At 38.3% G+C, this 22791-nt stretch overlaps 1 protein-coding gene across 4 annotated transcripts in view; it reads left to right on the plus strand.

The window, feature by feature from the left end:
• The window catches only part of ASAP1 (ArfGAP with SH3 domain, ankyrin repeat and PH domain 1), a 335586-nt gene that overhangs the window by 190125 nt on the left and 122670 nt on the right, over positions 1-22791 (plus strand). For 3 of the 4 annotated variants that reach the window (XM_045561537.1, XM_045561534.1, XM_045561535.1), the window contains one exon: positions 18942-19087. In XM_045561537.1, the coding sequence (XP_045417493.1) occupies positions 18942-19087 (146 nt within the window). Of the gene's footprint in view, positions 1-5747; positions 5863-18941; positions 19088-22791 lie in introns of all 4 variants that reach the window. The other variant, XM_045561536.1, reaches the window with a different exon arrangement.

Consider the following 22791-nt stretch of genomic DNA (forward strand, 5'->3'; position numbering starts at 1 on the left):
CTGCTGCACTGGCCTGTGAACTTTTTGATGAGGGATAGTACTATATCTTTCCACTTTGTCTTTTGTGCACTTGTCAACATAGTTTATTCGTTCAAGCATTTATTGAGCAAGTATTATAGGCTATTATATATTGGGTGTATGGCACAAATCTGACATAGTCTCTGCCTTTATGAATTTTATGGTCCAATTGAGAGATAGGTGCTTAATCAGATCATCAAAGTGGAAAGTATTTATAATTAGAAACTAGAAAGGTGCTATAAAGGAAAGTTTATAGGATACAAAGAGGGAAATTGCAAGAGAGATCTGATGTAGTATGAAAAGGGCACTAAGGGAATACTCCTTGGAGGAAATGGCATTCATTCGGTGTTTATGCTGTACTAGGCTAAGCCAGACAAGCCTGTGAGCTAAGTTCCATTATCCACTTTATAGATGATGAAACTTAAGGTGCCATACCTAGCAAATAATGGAAGGGAGAGCATCTTAGTCCATTTGTGTTCCTATAAAGGAATATCTGAGGCTGGGTAATTTATACAGAAAAGGGGTTTGTTTGGCCCACTGTTCTTCAGGCTATACAAGAAGCATGGACACCAGCATCTGCTTCTGGCAAGGGGCTCAGGCGGTTTCTATTCATGGTGGAAGGGGAAGGAGAGCCTGTGTGTGCAGATCACATGGTAAGACAGGAAGAGGAAGGAAATGCCAGGCTCTTTTTAATAACCAGTTCTCTTGGGGACTAAGAAAGCAAGAACTCATTCATTCCTCATGATTGGCAATAAGCCATTCATGAGGGATCTGCCCCCATGACCCAAATACCTCCCATTAGGCCCCATCTCCAACGCTGGGGATCACATTTCAGCGTGAGATTTGGTGGGACCAAACAAACTATATCCAAACCAAAGCAGAGAACCTAGCTGACCACTGCTTTGCTCTTTGCAGCTACTCCATTTGTCTTCTACCTAACACATGGCAGGGGCTCAAAAAGTTTTGAATGGATTGCATCATGTTGGTTTGATGGCTCCCTCCCAGGGAAGCTTTCTCGGGATGGCTGTTAAATATCCACTAATCATGAATATTCATAAATGGATCCATGAAATGTAAACTCCCAGCTTCATAATCTATGGGATGACTTTGTTGGTTCCCAGATGAGGTCACGGTGGTAGTTACTATGCCCATGGCTCAGGAATGTGGGGATAAACTCGGATCCCTCCAGGCTCCTCACAGACTGCCCAGGCCTGATAGAGTTCCTGCAGTCACGAAAATGAGTGTAGTATATCCAGGTTTCTGGTCAGCTTGTGTGGGCAGCACTATGACATTTAATTCTTAAAAAATAGCTAGATGAGTAAAACAGTGGTGTTGCATATCTTTCCATGATACATGCTCAGTGGAATCCAAGCTGTTCCCGTCTAAGGGCTTTTGGTCTTGCTCAAAGAAGCCACGAAAGGCTGAACCCTGGTGTCTGTTTCCCAATGTGTTTTCATAATTTTCTTGTTTTCTCATAGCGCTTAAGTGACACATAACCCATGTGATGTTCTTTAAAGATTTAAGAAGCATTTTTGTATTTCTAGTCAGAGATGACTAGCCACTCACCTTCCCAAAGTGATTTGAAAGGTTGTTGAAAATTGTGAAGGGTCTTACTCTTAAAATGTGTTGTTTTTACAAATAAGCTTTTATCAGTATTATTAGTAAACAGGGAATTTAAAAAAAAATTATCTTCATGCAAGCCCTTTAGGTTGAACATTGCTTTGGAAATTTGTCTCTGACTTGTCCCTGCTGTGTATGAGGACATTTAAAAAAAAGAAAATTCTGTGAATTGTTTAGACCAATGGAAAACTCTGCAAAACATTCAGTTTTCCTGTATTGTTTTCTCAGTTTTGAAGTCTTAATGTTATTCATCTATGAAACACACTGTCATTTAGGAAGTTTGCCTTAGTGGTCTCTTCCCCTCCCCCCCCCCCCCACTTTTCCTAAAATATGATTAACATAGCCAATAGTTTGTTAGGCACTGTGGAGGTTTTAAAATATGTTGCAATTCTTTAGCGTTTTGTATTTCCAAAGATGGAGCCTTCCCCTTGAATTGCACACTAGAGTTAGTAACTCCCTTCTAAATAAATAGAATGTAACAGAAGTGATGCCATGTGATATTCAAGACCAGTTCATAGAAATGACAGGTTCCAGCCCCCCACCTCCCCTGTTTTCTGATCATTTGCTTTGGAGGAAGCCAGCCACCACATTGTGAGGACACTCGAGCAGACCTGTGAAGAGAAGACTCCCACCAGAAACTACCACTAACCAGCCATGTGAATGAGGAACCTGGAAGCTACTCTGCTTAACCCCTGTCACACATTCAAATGACTGCAGCTCTGTCTGGCATCTTGATCTCAGTCTTTGTAAGAGGACCCCCAGTCCGTACAGTAGAAATGGGACTGGCATTCATAGGATTTTTGACCTTGCAGGCATGGGCGTGTGTACATGCACATCATAAGTCCGGTGTGGCTCTTGAGAAACAAGAATGTACTGCTTGCTTCTCAGTATTGTCAAAAAACATAGTGGTATGAATTTTTATAAAATGGAAGTCGTGTGGTTCATAGAAAACATGCTTACACTGAACTTGTTGTTCTACCAAATGAGTTAGCTAGGTTGAAAACATGAATCTTTCCAAACAGATACATTATGACACACACACACTTGCACCTGTACACTTTTTCCTGAGAATAAAGATCCAGAAAATTCCTACTACTAGGTATTTTTCTGTGTTAAGGTTTTGTTTTGTTTTGTTTTGTTTTGTTTCCCCATCAAATTAAAATGGGTATTTTAGGCTGGGTACAGTTTACTCCTGTAATCCTAGCAGTCTGGGAGGTCAAGGGTGGAAGGATCACTTGAGATCAGAAGTTCAAGATCAGCCTGAGCACAAGTGAGACCCTGTCTCTACTAAAAATAGAAAAAGTAACCAGGCATGGTGGCACCCACCTGTAGTCTCAGCTACTTGGGAGACTGAGGCAGGAGAATTGCTTGAGCCTAGGAGTTTGAGGTTGCAGTGAGCTGTGATCTCATCACTGTACTCTGGCCCAGGGTGACAGAGCAAGACTCTGTCTCAAAAAATAAAAAGGGTGTGGGGGGATATTTTATTATTATATGGTAGCTTCCTTAAAATTTATGCCAAGATATATTTGGAATAAATGTTAGCTTATTAATAGCACATAGTGTCCCCTAGAAATCTGTAATGTTGGTCTGAAAATTGGGGCTTGTAAATCTTTTTATTTTTCTGGATAAAAGAAAAGACAGTGTTGTGTAGTTTGATTGCAAGCATATGATTTGACAGTCATATTTTTAAAATACAAATAGATTGGTGTTTTTTGTTTGTTTGTTTTTGGGGTTTTTTTGTTTTTTTGAGACACAGTCTCTCTCTGTCGCCTGGGCTAGAGTACAGTGATGTGATCATAGCTCACTGCAACCTCAAACTCCTAGGCTCAAGCGATTCTCCTGCCTCAGTCTCCCAAGTAGCTGAGACTACAGGTATGTGCCACCATGCCCGGCTGATTTTTTCTATATATATTTTTCGTTGTCTAGCTAATTTCTTTCTATTTTTAGTAGAGATAGGGTCTCGCTCTTGCTCAGGCTAGTCTCGAACTCCTGACCTCAAGCGATCCTCCTACCTCGCCCTCCCAGAGTGCTAGGATTACAGGTGTGAGCCACCACGCCCGGCCTCAAATAGATTGTTATAAACAGTTTGGTAACTTTTTCGCTACAGGAAAGAGAGCAATTGATTTTCTCATTTGCTCTCCGTTTCTGTCTCCTATTCTCTTTCAGTTAGAATTAAGTAGTAAGTAGTTTTTTAAGAGAGCATTTGTGTTTGTTAAAACAAAATTAATGTGTGATGTTCTCTCCAGATTTTCATTTTGTTAATTTATCTATTTTAAGAAATAGCTCATAGTACATGATGAAATCTAAGATTTTAAAGGTAGAATACAAAATTTACCAGTGGGATAGGAAGCAGATGCTTTTGCAGCCAAGCAACTACATTTCAGCTATTTTTTAGTTAAACAATTTCTAAAATTTAAAGGTATGGTGTGAAGGCAGTTGTAACTAGATTTGGTAATTAAATTTGGTGTTTTATCATAATATCATGTAATGCTAATTTTAATCCTGTAGTTTTCAATGGGAAGAAAACTTTCCTTAACAGTCATAGATGAGAGGTAAAATAGATTAGGATTTTAATAAAAAGATATGGGAGAATAAAAAGTCAAAAGGTACACAAAAAGCAACTGGTCTGTATTTAGGAAATTTTTTCTTTTTTGCTGTTTTCCAAGTTTGTGGATGATAACCAGATTTTTAAAAAATGTTTTTGAATTACAGTAAGTGTATTAGTGAAAAAGTAATAGTAATTCTTAAGCCCTCAGAAGGCTTTAGATAGAAATACTATGGTTGAACAAAGTCTAAACAAATTTCTTTGGGCTTGCATTCTTGTGGATCCCTTATTACTCCTTAAGAGGTGAAAACAAATTGAAATAATGAGCTCCTTTAGAGTGGTCAAGGAAGGGGACTTTTTCCAAAAGTGAGTGTACTTATTCAGGAGAGCATTACTCCACAAATTGTATGGGGATAAAACTGGAGGGATTAAAAAAATGCCTGTAGAAAATCAGAGTCTCTTTCTAGAATAATCTTAAAACTCCAGGCTTTTTAGGAAGTTCCAATTTTTGGATTCCAGTAATTAACTCAAATTCCGTTGCTTGAAATCAGAAGCTATTTGCTGTGTGTGCATGCATTTGTATGCACTTCCTCCATTTTGCTGGTTGTGGAATGAGTGCTCTTATTTTTATTTAAAATGAGTTCATTTTTTTTATATGTGCTTGTATCTCATGGGAGTATACATCATGAGAAATTAACTCATTTTAAATAAAATTTTGAGTATTCATTGGGGTTTTTTTTAAAACTTGGAGATGAACAACAGTATTAACTCTGTTAAAGGTGAGTATAAAAATGTGTTTCTCTGCCTTAATGGTCTTAGTTTGGTAAACATAATAAATAATAGCTACCATTTGTTGAGCACCTATTATGTGCTAGGTTTAGTCCATTGTTATTTTCAGTCTTTATCAACTAATCCTTTTTACTATATGCATAAAGTTTCAAATTAATGACTATAGTTATCTTTTTTTATTTATTTTATTTCAGCATATTATGGGGGTACAGATGTGACTATAGTTATCTTTAAGGATCACCTTTCAACTTTGAACAGACCCTCCTTGATAATTACAGTCAAGATTCTATGGCTTTACGTATATCTTGCTGTCTGTCATTCTAAATTGCATTTTGACCATGTTCTTGGATGGTTTATGTCTCATCAAACTAGGATTATATTTTCCTGTATAAAGATGTTGTACTTAAACCATAGCAAAGAGTCTGTGGAGGAATGCCAGGTTTTTGTTTTTATTTCTATGTGTGGTATTTGCCCCAAATTGTGCTAAAATGCTACCTCCTTCACACAGACTCTCCTGACCAGGGTAGAGTATCATATGTGAGGCATATCCATCACAGTTCTTCACTTAAGACACCCTCTGAAGGCAATCCTGCCCTGTGATAACCTAGCAAGCAGTCCTATGTGTGTGTTGAATTTCATTTGGAGTTTGCATGTAGACATGAATTTTAAAGTGTCTAGTTCTAGGACTCAAGCGATCTCTCCAGTTGTGCCTGTAGCCAGAAAGAATAACTACTTACTTATTTTTTTCATGCCCTGTTTGGATATGGAAATCAAGCAAGTTGTTATCGATTCTGAGGTGGTTTTCATCGATAATCAGTGCCATAAGACAGAACACTTAGAGGTTGACAGAGGATGACTGTGCTCAGCCAGTTCATCAGTTGCATTCACAGGTAACAGAAGGATATTCTGATTTTCCAGGTTGCAGATAATCGATCAAACATGTACTTTTTACTTTATGGAGAGCTGTATGTGTGTGGCCATGGGGCTAGGGAGCTCTGGAACACTTGGGGCTGATTTTTCTCACTGGCATTTTCTGGGTCCCCCCCGTGGAAGTACAGGGTGTTATTAACATGTTTACTATAGAAAATTCAGATGAGCTAAAAGAAAGAAAATGCTAATCAGTCACATTTCTTTTTAAAACCTTTCTGCGCTATATGTATTCTGAATCACAAACATACCACACTTAGGGAGCACCCAGCACATCTGTGTGCTCTTTAGCCCTCATTCTCTTACTTGTCCCATTCAGAGTGATGCCTTCTCTAGGAGTTTGAGGTGGAGAGGCCTATGTTGAGGTCATGTTTGGGGTGTTCCACACGGCCTGCACAGTGAGGAGTTGGAGGAGGCTCCCAGGTAGAGAGCTGGGATGTGATCTCTACACTGACAAGAAGTAACTGATTATTTCTTAACAAGCTTCTTCATTTATCAGGACCTCAGTTTTTCTATCTGAAATAGGTAGTGGTTATGAAATGAGATGAAGATACTTTTGTGACCTCTAAAATATACCAGACATACCCGAAGGGGAGTTCATGGTGTCAACAAATAACGCATTTCTCCAGCAACTGAAACCAGAAAGACCTGCCCCTTTGGATCTACTTTACGCACATGTGCCCTTGCCCTTCCCTCAGACTCACTGTATGTACTCCCTAGTGGGCAAGAAGCTTTGTCTTTATATTCTGCTAACATTTCCTCTGGTTCTGAACGTTTGGGGGTCATAGGCCTCTTTATAATTTCAGAACAACAGACATTCTCCGCACCGGAAAAAAAAAATCCTGCAAAGAGGTTTTCAAAAAACCCCTGAAATTGAGATCAGAACCATTGACTTACATAAACAGTATGTTATAATACACATAATATATTGTATGTATAGTATAATATACACAATTTTAATACATAAGTGATTAAATATGTAAGCATTGATTGGAAATTCTTTAAAATGTTTTACAGACAGGGATGGTTGATTAAAAATGGTTTGGAGAGCACTAATCTAGACGGTATCTACTCAGGCCAAGTCATGTCCTTGGCTACCTCATTTAGGAGAACAGTAACCCAGTGAGGTTTTATTTTATCTCTACACAAAATTTACAAACCAAGAAGCTAAAGCTCAGAAGGACTAAGATCTATCCAAGGCCTTAAACCTAATGACCTAAATAACCTTTGTATCCCGCCATGGTAGATGCTTGATGAAAATTTATGAATTAATAGTAAAATGTGGAGCTATATTTTAAAAAACACCTATTTATTTCTAAGAAGGCTTGGCTCCATTTGGTAGTCTTACTGCAGAGCCTGAAGTAGGGAGGAATTGGTTGTGTCCTTCCTAGCTTTTCTTAGAAGCCAGATCTCAAAGCCTTGCAATTACCTACAGAGCCATCAGCAAACCAAAGTGTAGGGTGTATTTCTTCTGGCACTTAGGAAGCCTGAATGATAAAGCCAGAAGAGAGAACATTTCTGCTTCTGCTGTAGGGGAATGATGTTCAGCTGCTATTTAAATGCTGAGTGATAGCCCCGTGGAACTCTGTAAATGTCTTGTCTTGGGGCTCTGTTATTTAATGGATTTGTCACTGCTGCAGAAATGGGAGTATGCCTGCTGAGTTTCCAGATAACACCCCAGGGCTAGGGGCAGGTTCTTGCTGAGGCTTGGCTAGAACTTGAAAGAACAAACCCGAATTCAAAATGACCTTGAGAAATTATAGGAATGAATCATTCTGAGTGGCGTGAAGGAGGCAGTTTTTTAAAAAAACGTACACAGGGCTTTCTGCCTGCAAAGACTTTACCTTTAGTCAAAACAGTAGACGTTTGCAGTTAGTGGTGGGAACAGATGAGGAAAATGAGGCTCAGGGAAGTGAAATAACCTGCTCATAATCAAGTAAAATGAGTCACCGTTGTACCTAAGGAAATAGAGTTTAGTCTGTAAATCCAGCCCTCACTTCCCAATAACATGGTGTCTGTAAGACAAATTGTTTTCAAGGTCTGAGGGTGAGTGGTGCTGGTTTTATGGATTGATGTGACAAGAAGGATCTCAGCCCTAATCTGGTGCTGAAAAGGAACAGAGGGCTGTGCTTTTAAAACTTTAACCTACCTAGTTCTAGACTGAAGATGGTGAGCTCTGGAGAGACCAAAGGTCCCCTGTTGGTTTTTCTGTATCTCTGCCCACTTAAGCAAACACTGGCTTCTTTTTTCCTGGGTACTTTATGGTGCCTGTATGGTATGCTGCTACCTCTTGCCTCGAATCTTCTTACTCAAGTCTACTTGTTAAACAACTATGCATTTTTCAAGTTTCTGTTCAGTTATCTTCTCTTGTAAAACCTAGCCTGCTCCATCCAAGTGTAGTCTGTATATTCATTTCTTTATCAAATATTAACACGTTGCCACACTAGAAAAAAAATTTTTTCCCTGGGGCCACAGTGTTTTATTACAAAAATAGAATAAAAACTTCAAAAATAAAATGTTCCTTTCTAATCTAATGAAAAATTTGGGGTTTTTTTATTGTTTTCTGTGCATGAGTTATGTGCAACTTGAAAAATAGTTCTCGCAGTTCCCAAGGTGGAGAGACTTGTAAGTTACATATGCTTCACAGGGCCCTGGGCTCAAAACTAGTATGAGTTAAATACAACTCACATGGCAGTTAATGTGTTAAATAATTGCCTTCTATAGGCCATGTTAAATACCAATATATTTTCATACAGAAGAAAGTAAAATTAGAACTTTTCCATATAAGTAAATCCATTGGAGATAGATTAAATATTTAAATATGGAAAAGAGAGAATAAAGCCAAATTATTGGAAAGTTTAATAACATACTTTAAATAAATGTTAGAACCCTTTGTTGTGCCATATAAACAAAAAACATTGTTTTGGATTAAAGTTTTAAATGTATTTTTTTTAAAAAGCTAAACTTAGGAAAGTAAGCAAGGCAGGAAACCCAAAAGTCTTTTGAGTTAACATTGATATATTTGACTACATGAAATTTTAAAATTTCTATATGACACAGGACACCATTCACAAGTTAAAAGACAAATGGGAGATAATATTTGTAATATGTATTACAAAAGATTGCTATCCCTTATACAAGGCACTGTTACAAATTGATAGGAAAAAGACAAGCAATGGAAAACTAGGCTGAGTATGTAAACAGGCAAAAAAGGAAATGTTAATGGACAAAAAAAAGATAGGCTTACTGTAGTAAAGTTTTTCATATCTGTGTGGCAAGAATTACAAAGAACAGTAACATCTGTGTGCTGGTATGGTTACAGAGAAATAGGTTCTTTTATATTTTCTTTGCTGTTGCGATGTGAATTGCTTCAACCAACTTCTTTGGAAGGAACATGCCAATATTAATTAAAATTTGAAATGTACACCGTATCCCCCAGCAATCCTGGTGTTGAGAATATATCTTTCCAGAGATAAAGTATTTAGGTCATTAAATATGAAATGTCTGATTTCAAGTCAAAAGTATAGTTTATTGTATTTCAAACAGGAAGTTTATTACAGTTATCAAAGTGTACACCTAAATTATCGACACAGTTTTGCCATCTTAACAGTAGGTTGTTTATACTAGCAGTGAAGAAGCCTGGAGAGCAAGTGGTGATGAAATTGTGAAAGGTATTTTTCACAGCTTGTTGAGACTTGAATATTTTTCCTTGCAAGAAGTGGCCCAAAGCCTGGAAGAAGTACTAGTCAGCTGGTGCAAGGTCTGATGAATATGGTGGATGACAGAGTTTCCAAGTCCAACCTCTGTAGTTGGAACAGCATTGTTTGTGTGACATGTGGTCAAGCATTGTCTTGCAAGAGGATTGATCGATCTCTGTTGACCAGTCTCAGCTGCTTAATTGCAAGCATCCTCATCATTTAGTCCAATTGGTTGCGGTAGACATCCACTATAATCGAATGACCAGGTTTCATGAAGCTGTAGTGGGTAATAACAGCATTGGACCACCAAACAGACACCATTAGCTTTTTATGATGAATATTCACTTTTGGACTGTGTTTCAGCACTTCCTCTTTTATCCAGCCATTGTGCCTAATACTTGTGATTGTCAAAAAGAATCCATTTTTCATCACGCATAACAATACAGTGTAGAAATGGTTTGCCTTTATGCTGTGACAGCAAAGAAAGGCAAGCTTCAAGACAATTTCTTTTCTGATGCTCATTTAATTCATGCAGAACCTGTCTATCCAGCTTCTTTACCTTACCCATTTGTTTCAAATGGTCCAATATTGTCGGAATAGGAACGTCAAATCTTGCTGCTAATTCACGTGTAGGTAGAGATGGATTTGCTTCCATTGTAGCTTTCAGCTCATCGTTATCCACCTTGGTCTCAGGTCGCCAATGTGGCTCATTTTCCAGATTGAAATCACCAGGACAGAACTTCTCAAAACATCGACGTACTGTGCGTTCATTAGCCACATCCTACCCAAACACTTTGTTGATATTTCAAGCTGTCTGTGCTGCTATGGTTTCAAGACAGAACTCATATTTGAAAATAACTAGAATTTTTGACTTATCCATGGTTTCACAAAAATTGCTTTAAAATATTTTTAAAGATAATCACAAGCCAAAACATGCATTTGAAAGACAGAGGATGTACCTTCACAATAAAAATAAAATAAGAAGTGTCAAAGTGAAATGTCAGAGATACCAACTGTCAAGCTTAGTACTTAAGGAAATCGGACATTTCGTACTTAATAACCTGGTAACAGCCTGTAAGAGCTTGCCTTTAAGAATATTTATTGCAGCATTGTTTTTGGTGGCAAAAACTACAAACAACATAGAAGCCTCTCAGTGGGTTGAGGGGTGTTAGTATGGAATATAATCGCTGTTAAAATAATTAGATTTATTTGTATTACATTTCATAATATTTAATCAGTAGGAAAAAAGCAATCCATTGAATCATATAATATCCCATTTGATTTTTTAAAAATGAGGAAAGGGATGAAAACCCCTGTATTTGTATTTTTTAAAGTCATAAAGTTTCACTGAGATGCACTCTAGATTATTTTACTTATTTTAAGGAGGGAGATTGGAATGGAAGGGGAATGGAAATTATAATTTTTATCTTTATACATTTCCGTAATAGCATATGGATTATTTTTGTAATTTTGAAAACAATTAAATTTTATAAGTGTGATTGGTGCTACATGTATAGGATAGTATAAAAGAATTTATCGCTTCCCCTTTTATGCCAGCACTGTAATTCATGACACATATTACATGGCTTTATTATTACAGCTCATTGTATTTTATATGGCTGACACATGACTAATGTTAAGTATTTTGTGAAGGAACGAAAAAGGCTTGTTCCAGGCCTAGCACAGTAGCTCATGCCTATAATTCTAGCACTCTGGCAGGCCAGTGTGGGAGGATTGCTTGAGCTCAGGAGTTCGAGACCAGCCTGAACAAGAGCGAGACCCCATCTCTACTAAAAAAATTAGCTGGATGTTGTGGTGTGTGCCTGTAGTCCCAGCTACTCAGGAGGCTGAGGCAGGAGGATTGTTTGAGCCCAGGAGTTTGAGGTTGTAGTGAGCTATGATGCTCCTACTGCACTCTACCTGGAGTGACAAGAGTAAGACTCTGTCTCAAAAAAAAAGACTCGTTCCAGGAGAATTTACTACATGCACCGAAGATTTATTGAGCAGTCAATGTGTGCCAGACCCAGGGCTGGGAACTGGGTATATAACAAGTTAGATAAAGCTGGGAACCCCAGCATGGCAAGAAGCTAAGGAGAGAGTGAATAACAAACATACGTGGGCAGGTTACACTTACATCTGACCTTGAAAGAGGCAGGCTGAGTCCTGGAATTGTGATGGAGCTTGCAGACGGGACAACTTTGGATAGATTGTGTGACTAGAGTGTAATTATGTCAGTGTAATCCAAGCCATCCTCCAGAAAATTTGTCTAAGCTCATTAAGGTAAGATGATAAACATACGTTGCTCTGGACCCTTGACACAGAAGAGAACTTGCATAAAGAGAGTCTAGGCTCCCAGGAAAGAAAGTTGGAAAGCTAAGGAAGTGAGACTCAACTTTGGAGTGAGGGATGGTACTTAGCATTTCATAAACACCCGTGGTATGCCAGATACTAGATGAAGCACGTTATAGGCTTTTCTCATCCATTTCCCATAATAGCCCTATCAAATTGGTTTTATTACAGTTAAGAAAGCACAGTCTAATATATAAATTGCCATAGAAGTACAACCTATAGACAGAAAACCTGGAATTTGATCCAGAGTTATCTTATGTATTCTGGAATCCTCCCCCCAAAATACCATGATATTTAAATTTGTATCTGATGTCCATTAGCATCAGAACTTCAGCCCTTAGTTTCAGGGTAAATGAAATTAATAAAAGTAAAGATATTCTTAGAGGCTTGTCACATAAGTCATAGGCATTGGCCCACTTCACATAGGAACTCAAAGCCCAGAAAAGATAAGTACCTTTTCTGAGGTCACACATGGCCTGTTAGAACCAGAGTGGAGATTCAGACCCGAGACTCTGTGCCACTCAGGCCTGTGTTCTGTGTTCATCTACCGAATGATGCCCTTGTGGGCATTAGGTTGTGCTTGGTCATGGTTCGGGATACTCTGTAGGATGAATTTACTATGAGTGCCCTCAAGGCCTTATTATGCCCATTAAGTAGAAATAATCCTTTGTGGTTTCACAGTGGTTTTTTGTTGTTTGTATTTGCAAAAGAGCTTTTGTATTAATAATGACACTTTTACTTCTTAGCAGTCAGTCAGCAGGGAAGATATTATCAGACCTGTTTTACAGATGAAGAAATTAAGGCCCCCAAGAGCTTTAGTCACCTGACCCAGGGTCACGTGGTAGAGGTAAGAGCTAAGATGTAGATTTTCAGGTCCCTCAGTCACTTGGCATCTAGCTCAAACTAGAAGACTTTGGGAGTTCCAGCACTTAACCAAGCACACTGGTTAAGAGCACAGGCTCTGAGGTCAGTGCCTGTTACCACTGCTTATTGACTGTATGACCTTGGGCAACTTGCTTAATCTCTCTAAACCAGTCTCTACATCTGTAAAATGGGGTTAATAATAATGGTATATTATTGTAAGGTTTGAATAAGATAATACAGGAAAAATACTTAGCACAATTTTTGGTACATTAAGTAATCAAAAATTTTAATTGCAACCAATTATTATCATAACTATTACTTTGTCAGTATTATTACAGGACAGGAAGTCTGTTTTATTCACTTTTTTGTTCCTGGTATTTATCATGAAGCCTTTCACACAGTGGATTCTGAATAGATATTGTGGCACACAGTATTCTAGAATCTGTGATAGTCTTTCCTGAGTCTGTCCGTGGAAAAGGGTGGAGTTTGAAATCAGATGAAGCTGGGTTCTTTTCCTAGCTTCACCACTGAGTTTCACTTTTCTTACCTGCCTTGAAGGAGTATTACATGAATTTTAGGATATTCACTGTGGTGGGTCCCACTACATAGTCAGTGCTTAATAAATGGCAGCCACAATCACGGTGCCTGAGAATCAGAGGTTGAGTTGTCAGGCCAGTCAGGAGGTTTTATGAAAATAGCCCAGTTTGGTAAGGTCTAACACAGGATGTCAATTAGGCAAACACCCTTCAGAGAAAAGACTATTTAATAATTACTATGGTTCTGAAAGTGTTGAGGAAGTCTTTGTTGGGTGAATATATGGGGTATATTTAAAGACTATTGAATTTTAATGTATTCCTACGGTACTTGTTATTGCCAACCCTTAGGGATATAAACTCTGAGTGGTGTTATGGATTTCAGACTGTTGTCTGAAGCCTCTGCCACCTGGCCGTAGGGTAAAAGGCTGGCTCCAGTGCATAGCCAAGGCTGGGCAGCTGGTATTGTCATCATCATTGTCATTGTCATTGTAAATATTTATTGAGCTTATCAGGTACCAGGGACTTGGCATGCAATATCTTACTTAATTCTAATAATACCTCTTTGAGGTAAATGCCATTATTGTCTCCATTTTACATACGGGAAAGATATGGGTTAGAAAGGTAAAGTTACTTGACCAGGGTACTACATAGACAGTAAGTGATAAACTCGGGATTTGAACCTAGGTCTGTCCCACTTTTAGAATATAGGGTATAGGGGAGAAAAAAAAAAATCCCTTCTCCTCTATCCTCTTAAGTTCAGTGGTTGGAGCCTGCAAATTAAACTGACAAAAGACAGATCAACAGGAGAAAAGGTTTATTTAGTGTGTACATAGGGAGCCTCACAGGGAAAAAAAATGAAAACCCCCAAAGAAGCAGTTAGGTCTGAGAGCTTATGTATCATTTCAACAAAGAGTGATAAATTGTGGAGACATGACAAGGCAGGGGAAAAGGAGTTTGGACTTCTAGGGCAGTAAATTGTAGGAAGGTAAATATATGGTGGAAACATGAAAGATACAGATTATTTTATTTAATAAAATTTGTTTATGCAGGTTCATCTTGATGCTGACTTTTCATCTCTTGTGACAAGGGTTTTTCTCCTCCTCCTGGTACAGGAGAGTAAGTGAGAAAAACACCCTTACAAAGGGAAAATTGCCTTCAGCTCAAAATAATCCTCATGCCAAAGTGGCACATTTAGGGGTGGCATATTCCAATCCCCATCTGGGGAAAAGTGCCCATCTCTGAGATTAAAAAGGCCTAACCTTATTTATGATCATAGGCAAGTGTTAGTATCTACACAATGAGGATGATAATAGTATTTATTTCATCAACTTGTTAGTAAGAGTGAATGAAGTAATACACTGTATGTAAAGTGCTTAGTAAAATAATTGACATATACTGAATGCCCAACAAACTAGTTATTACCACTGTCATTACTAGAATAGTAAATCACTGCTGATGTATTGCTATAGGGGTTAAATCAGTGATTGGCGTATGTTAGTCATCTTCCCACAGACACGCTGGCAATTGAAATCCTGATGTCATGGCCTTTTTTGGTTCAGTTGGTAAAACTGTATTATTTTGTTTTTAAACTGAAAGGTGTCACCTAGCTATCAGAATTATCTTACATTCTGCAACAATGCCGTGAATGCCAGAAATTTCTTACAGGCACTGAAAAGGAGAAGGTCTTCTTAATGGATGGATCATATTTCTCTTTCTCTGTTCTTTCCTTTTATCCAGACTTTATCCTCACCTGCTTACCCCAGCCCCCACTGTGCCATGCTCCCAAAATTCTTTTAGCACTTGGATGTAGTAAAGATCTTAAAACAGCTTTATCCTACTGTCTGAAATCTCTTGAAGTGATCAGGCCATTTTCTGCCCTGTCAGTCCCTCTCCTTCCGTCAGACACGTTCCTGTGACAGGGCCTCCCCATCCAAGCCGTTTATTTTCCTCCTCTTCCCTGTACCCCTGAACTAACATTCACATGGCATACTGTGCTCTGTAATATGTCCCTCCCTTCTGCCTCTGGCCCTTGCTGTTTCCTCCACCAAAATCACGTGTCCTTGCCCTCTCACTCTCTGTGCCTGTTGACAGTCTGCTTCAATCCTGTGTACAAACCCTTCATTTTGTGTGTGTGAGGTATCTTTCTAGTACTGTCATGGTTAACTTTATAGTGCAGTATGTTAAAAAACACTTAAAATGTGTGAGATATGTTTTTCTGCTGTTTCATACTACATAAATTTCTCTGTATTATAACTAGTCATGGATGTAGAAGAAACAGTGGCTGACATTTTGGGAACAGATGCCACATGCCAGGCACTATTCTAAGTACCTTATATTTAATTTACATCACTTCTACCTTCATAGGATTATTATTATTAATACCCTAAGTGATATCTTACTGAACTGTTATATTTTAAAATGTGTATTTTTACTAGAAAATCATATGTATATTTATGTGTATATTTAGATATACATGAATATATATATAGACTATATGATTATGCAGTTGTGGCGTTAGCAAAACATACAGGGCCCATGACCTAGCCTGTGCTTATCTAGCCTATACTTAACTTATCCGGTCTCACCTTCTGCCTCTCTCCCATCACATTTTGTGTTTCATCTACTTAATAGGCATAATTCTTCCCTTGCAGAGTTCTGGTGAGAGTGAAATATGACATTGTAGAAAATATTTGGGACAAAGAAGGTTCTCAGCATATGCCACCGCTCCCTTCCCATGGCCTGTCTCTGCCTTATCCCTCAGCTAAGTCCATCTTATTTTCTAATGGGTCTATCATCACTGGTAGACTAAGAGCTTCTCATAATTCTTTCTAACCTCTGCATGAAATTTCAGTTCAGGGTAATGGCTGTGCCTAGGAAAGGAGAGAAGAGATTGGAATTGGGTAGAGGGACAGCAGTGGAGGAATGGGCATTTATTCTGTAATTTATTTCTTAAGCTGGGTGGTGGGTACACGGGTATTCTGCTAATCTAAAATTTTTATATACTTCATTGGAAAATATTATAATTTCAAGCAAACAAATAGGCTATATACTTATGTTTATTACTGAAGTGCTTCTCTTGGAAGTGGCTGAATTCTTTTTTCACTGGCTTCCAAAAGCAGAAAAGGGTATCAAGTGAGAAAGAATTCTCCGTGGTGAGGTGGGACCCCTTTGGCCTCAGAGAGAAGGCATCAGGGGTGGCTCCAGCATATGAGGGAGATCAAAATGTGCATCCTCTCTGTTGAGCTGATGTAGCCTTTCTTTTGTGTTTTTCTGAGCTGCTTCTCTGAGTGAACTTGGGCAGTAACCAGAGCTGCATTTTATCTTTTTTAATATCTCAGCCCAAAATGCTGACAGCCGCTGCAGACATCATGAATTTTTGATGGGGTGATGATTAGAAGGCTGGCGAGGGCCTCGTTTCATTTCATTGGACTGCTGTGACACTTACTTCCTTTATTGTATTTAGACTTCCTGGGTTGTTTCCCAGTCCAGGCTCATGTTCTGTTTCATAAGTACCCATTGCTCCCGTGCAGTTATTGAGAGTGTGTTTGAAAGCAAATTTTTTAAAATTTCATATCAATTATTGAACAGTCTCCAGATTTCAGAAGGGAATGCTTCTTAAATTCCTGAAGAGGAATTCAAGGAATCCAAGTCAATAAATATTTACTGAGCCCAGCTTTATAAGCTCTGCTCACAGAAGAATCTACGGTTTTGTCTGTTGGGTGGGGATACAGAGGTGAACCAGAGTTAATCCCTGCCTCTCATGGTCTGATGACAGGGAAAGACGTGTGCATATGTGTTAATAAATATGACATGATGCGGTGGAAAATACTGCAGTAGAGGTACAGAGAATTGTGAGCAAGGAAGGATTATTTCTCACTAAAGGAAGACTTTATAAAGATATGGATTGAACTTTTAAATATATAACTTTGATAAATATTTGTTCATTTATTCATCAGTAAATACTATGTATCTGCTGTCAGCCTCCATACCAATTCATGCTTCTCTGTACACAATAGAGGAGGGAGATGGAGAGTTGAGCACATCATCTGAAATGCTTCCATCGTGACTGTGTGGTACACATCCCCTCCACTCACATTGCCTTGGGTGCAACCCATCTTCCATGTCTTACTTCAAGAGTGTGGGGAAATGCAGTACTCCTTTCCTAAGCCTGTAAGGATTGGGAACCTGGATGTCCTTGATGAGTTGTAATGTCTGCCACAGGAGTCACAAGATCCAATATGCAATTCAACAATGTCACACTGGGTGCTTTGTTGACAACAGACTGAAGGGAAGCAAGAGCAGCAACAAAGAGACTGGTTCAGAGGCTTTACCAGTGATGAAGGCAAGCATGATGTTGGATAAGGTTGACACCTATAGGGATGGTGAGAAGTAGTCAGAGTTAATTATGGATATGTTTTAAAGGTAGAGGCAACAGGATTTGCCAATGAAAGAAAAATCAAGTATGAGTTGAGTTTTGGCATGAACAACTTTAAGAATGTACTTGCCATTACCTGACAGCTAGGAGACTGGAAAAAAGAGGATGGGGTAGATCAAGAGTTCGGTTTTAGACATGTTAAGGTTGAATATAGTTATTAGGCATCCAAGTGGAGGTACTGAATAGGCAGTCGAATATGTGTCTGGACTGGGCATATCAATTTGAGAGTTGTCATTAGTGAGATCCCAAGAGAATAAGCATACACAGAGAAGAAAAAAAGGTGTAAAGACTGAGGCTTGGAGCTTTCCAGCATGCTGAGGTCAGAGAGATGAAGAACCAGCAAAGACAATGGAAAGGAGCAGCCACGAGGTCAGAGGACACTCAAGAAAGCCTGACATCCTGAGAGCCAAATAAAGAGTTTCAAGGAGAGGAGAGTTGTTATTTATGGAGCATTCGCTCTATGGAGAAACTTTTGTATATTTTATGTCAACTTATCAGCACCACGATTTTGAAAGGTAGATATCAGCCTCATTTTATTAGAAAACAAAAGATCAGGGAGGAGAATTTGTTCACAAATATATGAATAATGTCTCCTGTGTGCCAGCTAGGGTAGTAGGCACGGAAGTTAAAAAACTGGTAAGGTAGCCAGCTCATAGGTAGTGAAACCAAACTTCAAACCTAATCCATCTGATGCAAGCTTGAAAATTTTACAGGAAGAGATGGTATGTGAAAAGCATTTTACAAATGCTATTCCTCAGACCTGGGGCTTAGACAAAATTAAAGGAAATTAAGATTAATTACAAAGAAAAACCTGTTAGAACATAGTAATTTTTCTTTTGCAATCCAAGCCTACTTTTCCAAAGAGAATTTCCTCCTTGTACTCTGATAATCGTAGTTTTCTAATTGTTTGAAATGCATTAGTAATATGACCCCTCAATATGTGGGGAGTCAGTAGATTAATTGAAATATAAATGAGCCAAATGCTATAAAAGCAAAAGGGGAAACCTTCTTTAATAGAGTTAAAGGAGGTTCAGTAAACAATTAATACAGTTTCTCTATGCTTTCCTTTTGAGTGTTTCTAGTGATCAGTGTTCAAAATAACTCTTCATTGTGGCAAATAATAGCTCAGACTCCTTTTTATTTTTTATTTTTATTTTTAGATCATGTACAAAATGAAGAAAACTATGCACAAGTTCTTGATAAGTTTGGGAGTAATTTTTTAAGTCGAGACAACCCTGACCTTGGCACCGCTTTTGTCAAGTTTTCTACTCTTACGAAGGAACTGTCCACACTGCTGAAAAATCTGGTAAGCCATTTCATACAGGATTAAAAAGAATTACAGCTTGAGCAATATAAGGTCATCTGAAGAGAACAGTTCAATAATTCTTCCCCCTCAACCTTCAGTCCTGGGGGGTGAAAAATAAAAAATAGAAAGCTTTGTAGTCCTAAGGTGTGGAAGTCATGTTTAAAGAAAATCCCATTGTGAAATTCCTGGAATTTGTACCTTTGGCCCAGCTGATAGAGGAGATTTAAGCTGAGAGAGAAACTCCTTAACCTCAATTCTCTTCCACATTCTACCATTGATTTTTTTTTTTTTTTAAAGATAACCTTTAGCAACTTTTGTTTTTTCATTGGTTAAAAGAGTGATGATTTTTGTGTCAAACATACATTGGAAATACACACTGAAAGTATATCTCACTTGTGTGAAGGCGATCATGCATTTTGGTTCCTGATTTACAAATAATGAACCTCCTCTAACTCCCCACATCCTTTTAAACCCCTACCAAAAAAAATGTTTGAGATTAAGAGAACCCATCATAGTTTCAGAAGTAGATGACAGGAAGAATCCCTTAAAATCTGGGACACTAGAGGGGCTGACCCTAAGAGACAGACCCAGAAATGGGGGTTGGAGGATCTGTTGGCTAGGCAGTAGTATCTGGGTATCACTGTGTTGTGCTACCCCACCCTCCCCAGCCCGCACGCTATATTCACACTTAGAAAGGTTCTGTGTAACACTACCTGTACTAATCATTTGATTTTGTTGGGTTTGGAAGAGTTTTGTTTTCTTTTGTCTTTTGAATAAAAGTCCTTGTCTAAGAGCCACCCATACTTCCAAGTGAACTAACTTAATCAAGTCTCTTTTCTCCTAAGTGCCCAGGAATAGGCATACAAAGAGGTTGAAAGGTGCCAGAGGACAACTATTTGTGTCATATTTTTCATCAAGTTAGCCCTACCCTGGATAAGAGGGGCTGTTTCCTCTTCTCCCCAGTCTCTCAGCATCGCACCTTTACCTCCTTTAAAAATCTAGAATTCAAGCTCAAGATACCCTTATCCTGAGTCAGTTATTAATATATCAAATATGATTTTGTAGCCTTAGGTGATAATCTTGTCATAAATCCATTGGATACAAATGGCTAGTTTACAGATGAAGACAACCTCTTTGAAAAATGAAAACTGCCTTTCTATAATCTATTAACCTAAATATTTGACCAATCAGAATATTCTTTTTTCTTTCACAGTAGATAAATATATGTATGTATGTATGTCTGACAGTTTAATTGTTGATTTATGGCATTGAATTAGTTTTAGACAGTAAATCAGCTAATCTGAGAGAAAGTAAATGTTGAAAATAGAAACGTTTCTTATTTTCAAAAATTTGAGAAAAGGTAATTTTGAACTTGGTGTCTAATGTTCCTACACTTTGAGGTTTGTTTTAAAATCCATGGTATTTCTGTAAATCTTAGATTATTTAAAGCTCCTTTATTCAGAAGAGGACCCTCTCATTTCCCCTTCCCTCTGGATCTTGCCTTGCCTTTAGCTGATGGCCTTGCTCAAGGTGTGGTGTGGTGGAAGGGAAGGAAGCGAAACAAGACTCTGACAGTTCACTTTAGTAATAACTGGTAAAAGACTTGCTCAGAGAGGAAGTTCTGTTTGACATGACATGGCCATTTTCACACTGATATCTTGCTTCTTTAGTTTCCAGGAGACCAAATGTATTTGGCTTAAGTCAAGAGTCATCACCTCCAAGTTTCCTGGACCAATCCATTTCTACACTTTCCTGCTACACTGCAGGTTCCTTTTTTATTGTGTGTATAAGCTATATGCACAAGTCAGTGGCCATTCAAGCAAACATTCATTGTCTACATTTGCTTATCTCCATACAAAAATAACTGACATTTATTGAACACTTTCGATGAACCTGGCAATGTGGTGGGTGTTATGTGGATTATCTCACCTAGGACGTTACAACAATCCTGTGGTTATTATACCTTTAATCTAAATGAGGAAACTGAGGCATATTGAGATTATGTAACTACTCATTTATACTGTTAGTATGAAGTACTGTAGACTGGAACCCAAACATTCTGTCTCTGAATCCATTGCCTTTACTACTCTACTATATCCTGCTTCTGTCACCTTACGCTCTGGTTGTGCTATTTCCCTTAATAGTTAAGTGCCAATCTTGCTATTCCGCCATACATACCCCAAGCTGCAGGCCTTTTTCCATGTCCCCTTCCCTTTAGGGAGTAGAAGTCTAAGAAAAATCTCAATGAAATTGCTGGAAAACCTAATTCATTTAATTAAAATAAAAATACATTTTCCCTTGGAAGGTGGCGGTGGCATTCCCAATGAGGGAGCAGGTAGAAGAATCAGTTTGTACTGTAGTTTGGTTACTAGAGGAACATTATTCTGACTGACAAAAAAGGCAGTCCCAGGAATTTATACAGCCTGACGACAACCAGCAGCTTGCTGCTTCCCTTTTTATGTTTTTCCAGGAAATGGAAGAGCAAACTAGACAGATTGATAGGGCCACACCTTAGAGCAGAGGGCTCAGAGGAAGCTGTGGTGGGAGGAGGGGTTCCGGATTTGCTTACAGCGAGTGTAGTCCCCAACTAAGGAGTGTGGATTGCCCCCACCCTTTTGGAGCTCTGGAATACCCCCATGGGAGCCCATATTTCTCAGAAGATTTTGTGAAGGTACTGAAGGCTAGAAACATTAAGCAATAATTGATTCAGTTGAAATGTAGAGACTAAAGATAATAGAAGGTACTTTGGTGCTATTTAGACTTTCTGAATTGTATTCTCAATTCAACCAGCAAGTACCAGGTATCTGTTACATTACAAGGTCTGTGCTAAATACTGAAAAATTTTCTAATTAAAGTATTGCTTATAAAGTATATTTTAATAGTTTATCCTAAAACATTACTTATTGTTATAGAGGAAAAGGAAAGGATAGATTTTGAAGCCAAGTCTCAATGCTAGCTTTGAGCTTTTGACAAACCCTAAATGGGGAAAAACTTTTGTTAGTTGGAAGCCATCAGTATTGCAAGTGTATTGTGTCTAGGAGTTTCTGAAGGAGTGGTCTTGAAAAATATCAGTGCACCAAGTGATGGTAACTATCTCAGCCACCATTTAGAAGCTTGTGTTCTTTTTTTTCTTTATTTTTCTGAACTGTCAGTGATTGTAGAAGGTATGATGATCATGTGAGATGTTATGTAAAAACTGCCCAGAGCTCCCTACAAAGATGTTGGCATTAACATCACATAGGGCCAAGGCTGATTTTAATTAACTAGATGTCTGAGAACTGTAAAACTGATTACAATTATAGCTGATTGCTCTGTAAACTCATACCAGCATTAATGCACTAAGTCAATTTTAAAACAACTTGATTTTCTTACTCACCTTCCAAGTTATAGAAAATGGTTCTTGTAAAGTTATTCTAACTCATAATAGGAGATTTGAGAGACTATGAATTGTTGGTGGTCAGATGATCATGGGTTTTGGTCTCAATCAGACCTGGAATCCCAGCTCCCAACTGACTAGCTTTATAGCCTTAGGCAAATCACTTAACTTCTCTAACTTCTTCACAGATAATTTTCCTGTCTATAAAAAGAAATAATAGTGTCTGTTTTTTGAAAGTGGCAGGATTTCATTGAGATCAGGGAAGTAAATCACTAAGCACAGTACCTGACACATGGAATTTGCTTCACAAATACAGGTTTTCAGTGTT

The sequence above is a fragment of the Lemur catta genome, chromosome 9 (genome assembly GCF_020740605.2).
Source record: "Lemur catta isolate mLemCat1 chromosome 9, mLemCat1.pri, whole genome shotgun sequence".
In the NCBI taxonomy this organism is placed as follows: Eukaryota; Metazoa; Chordata; class Mammalia; order Primates; family Lemuridae; genus Lemur; species Lemur catta.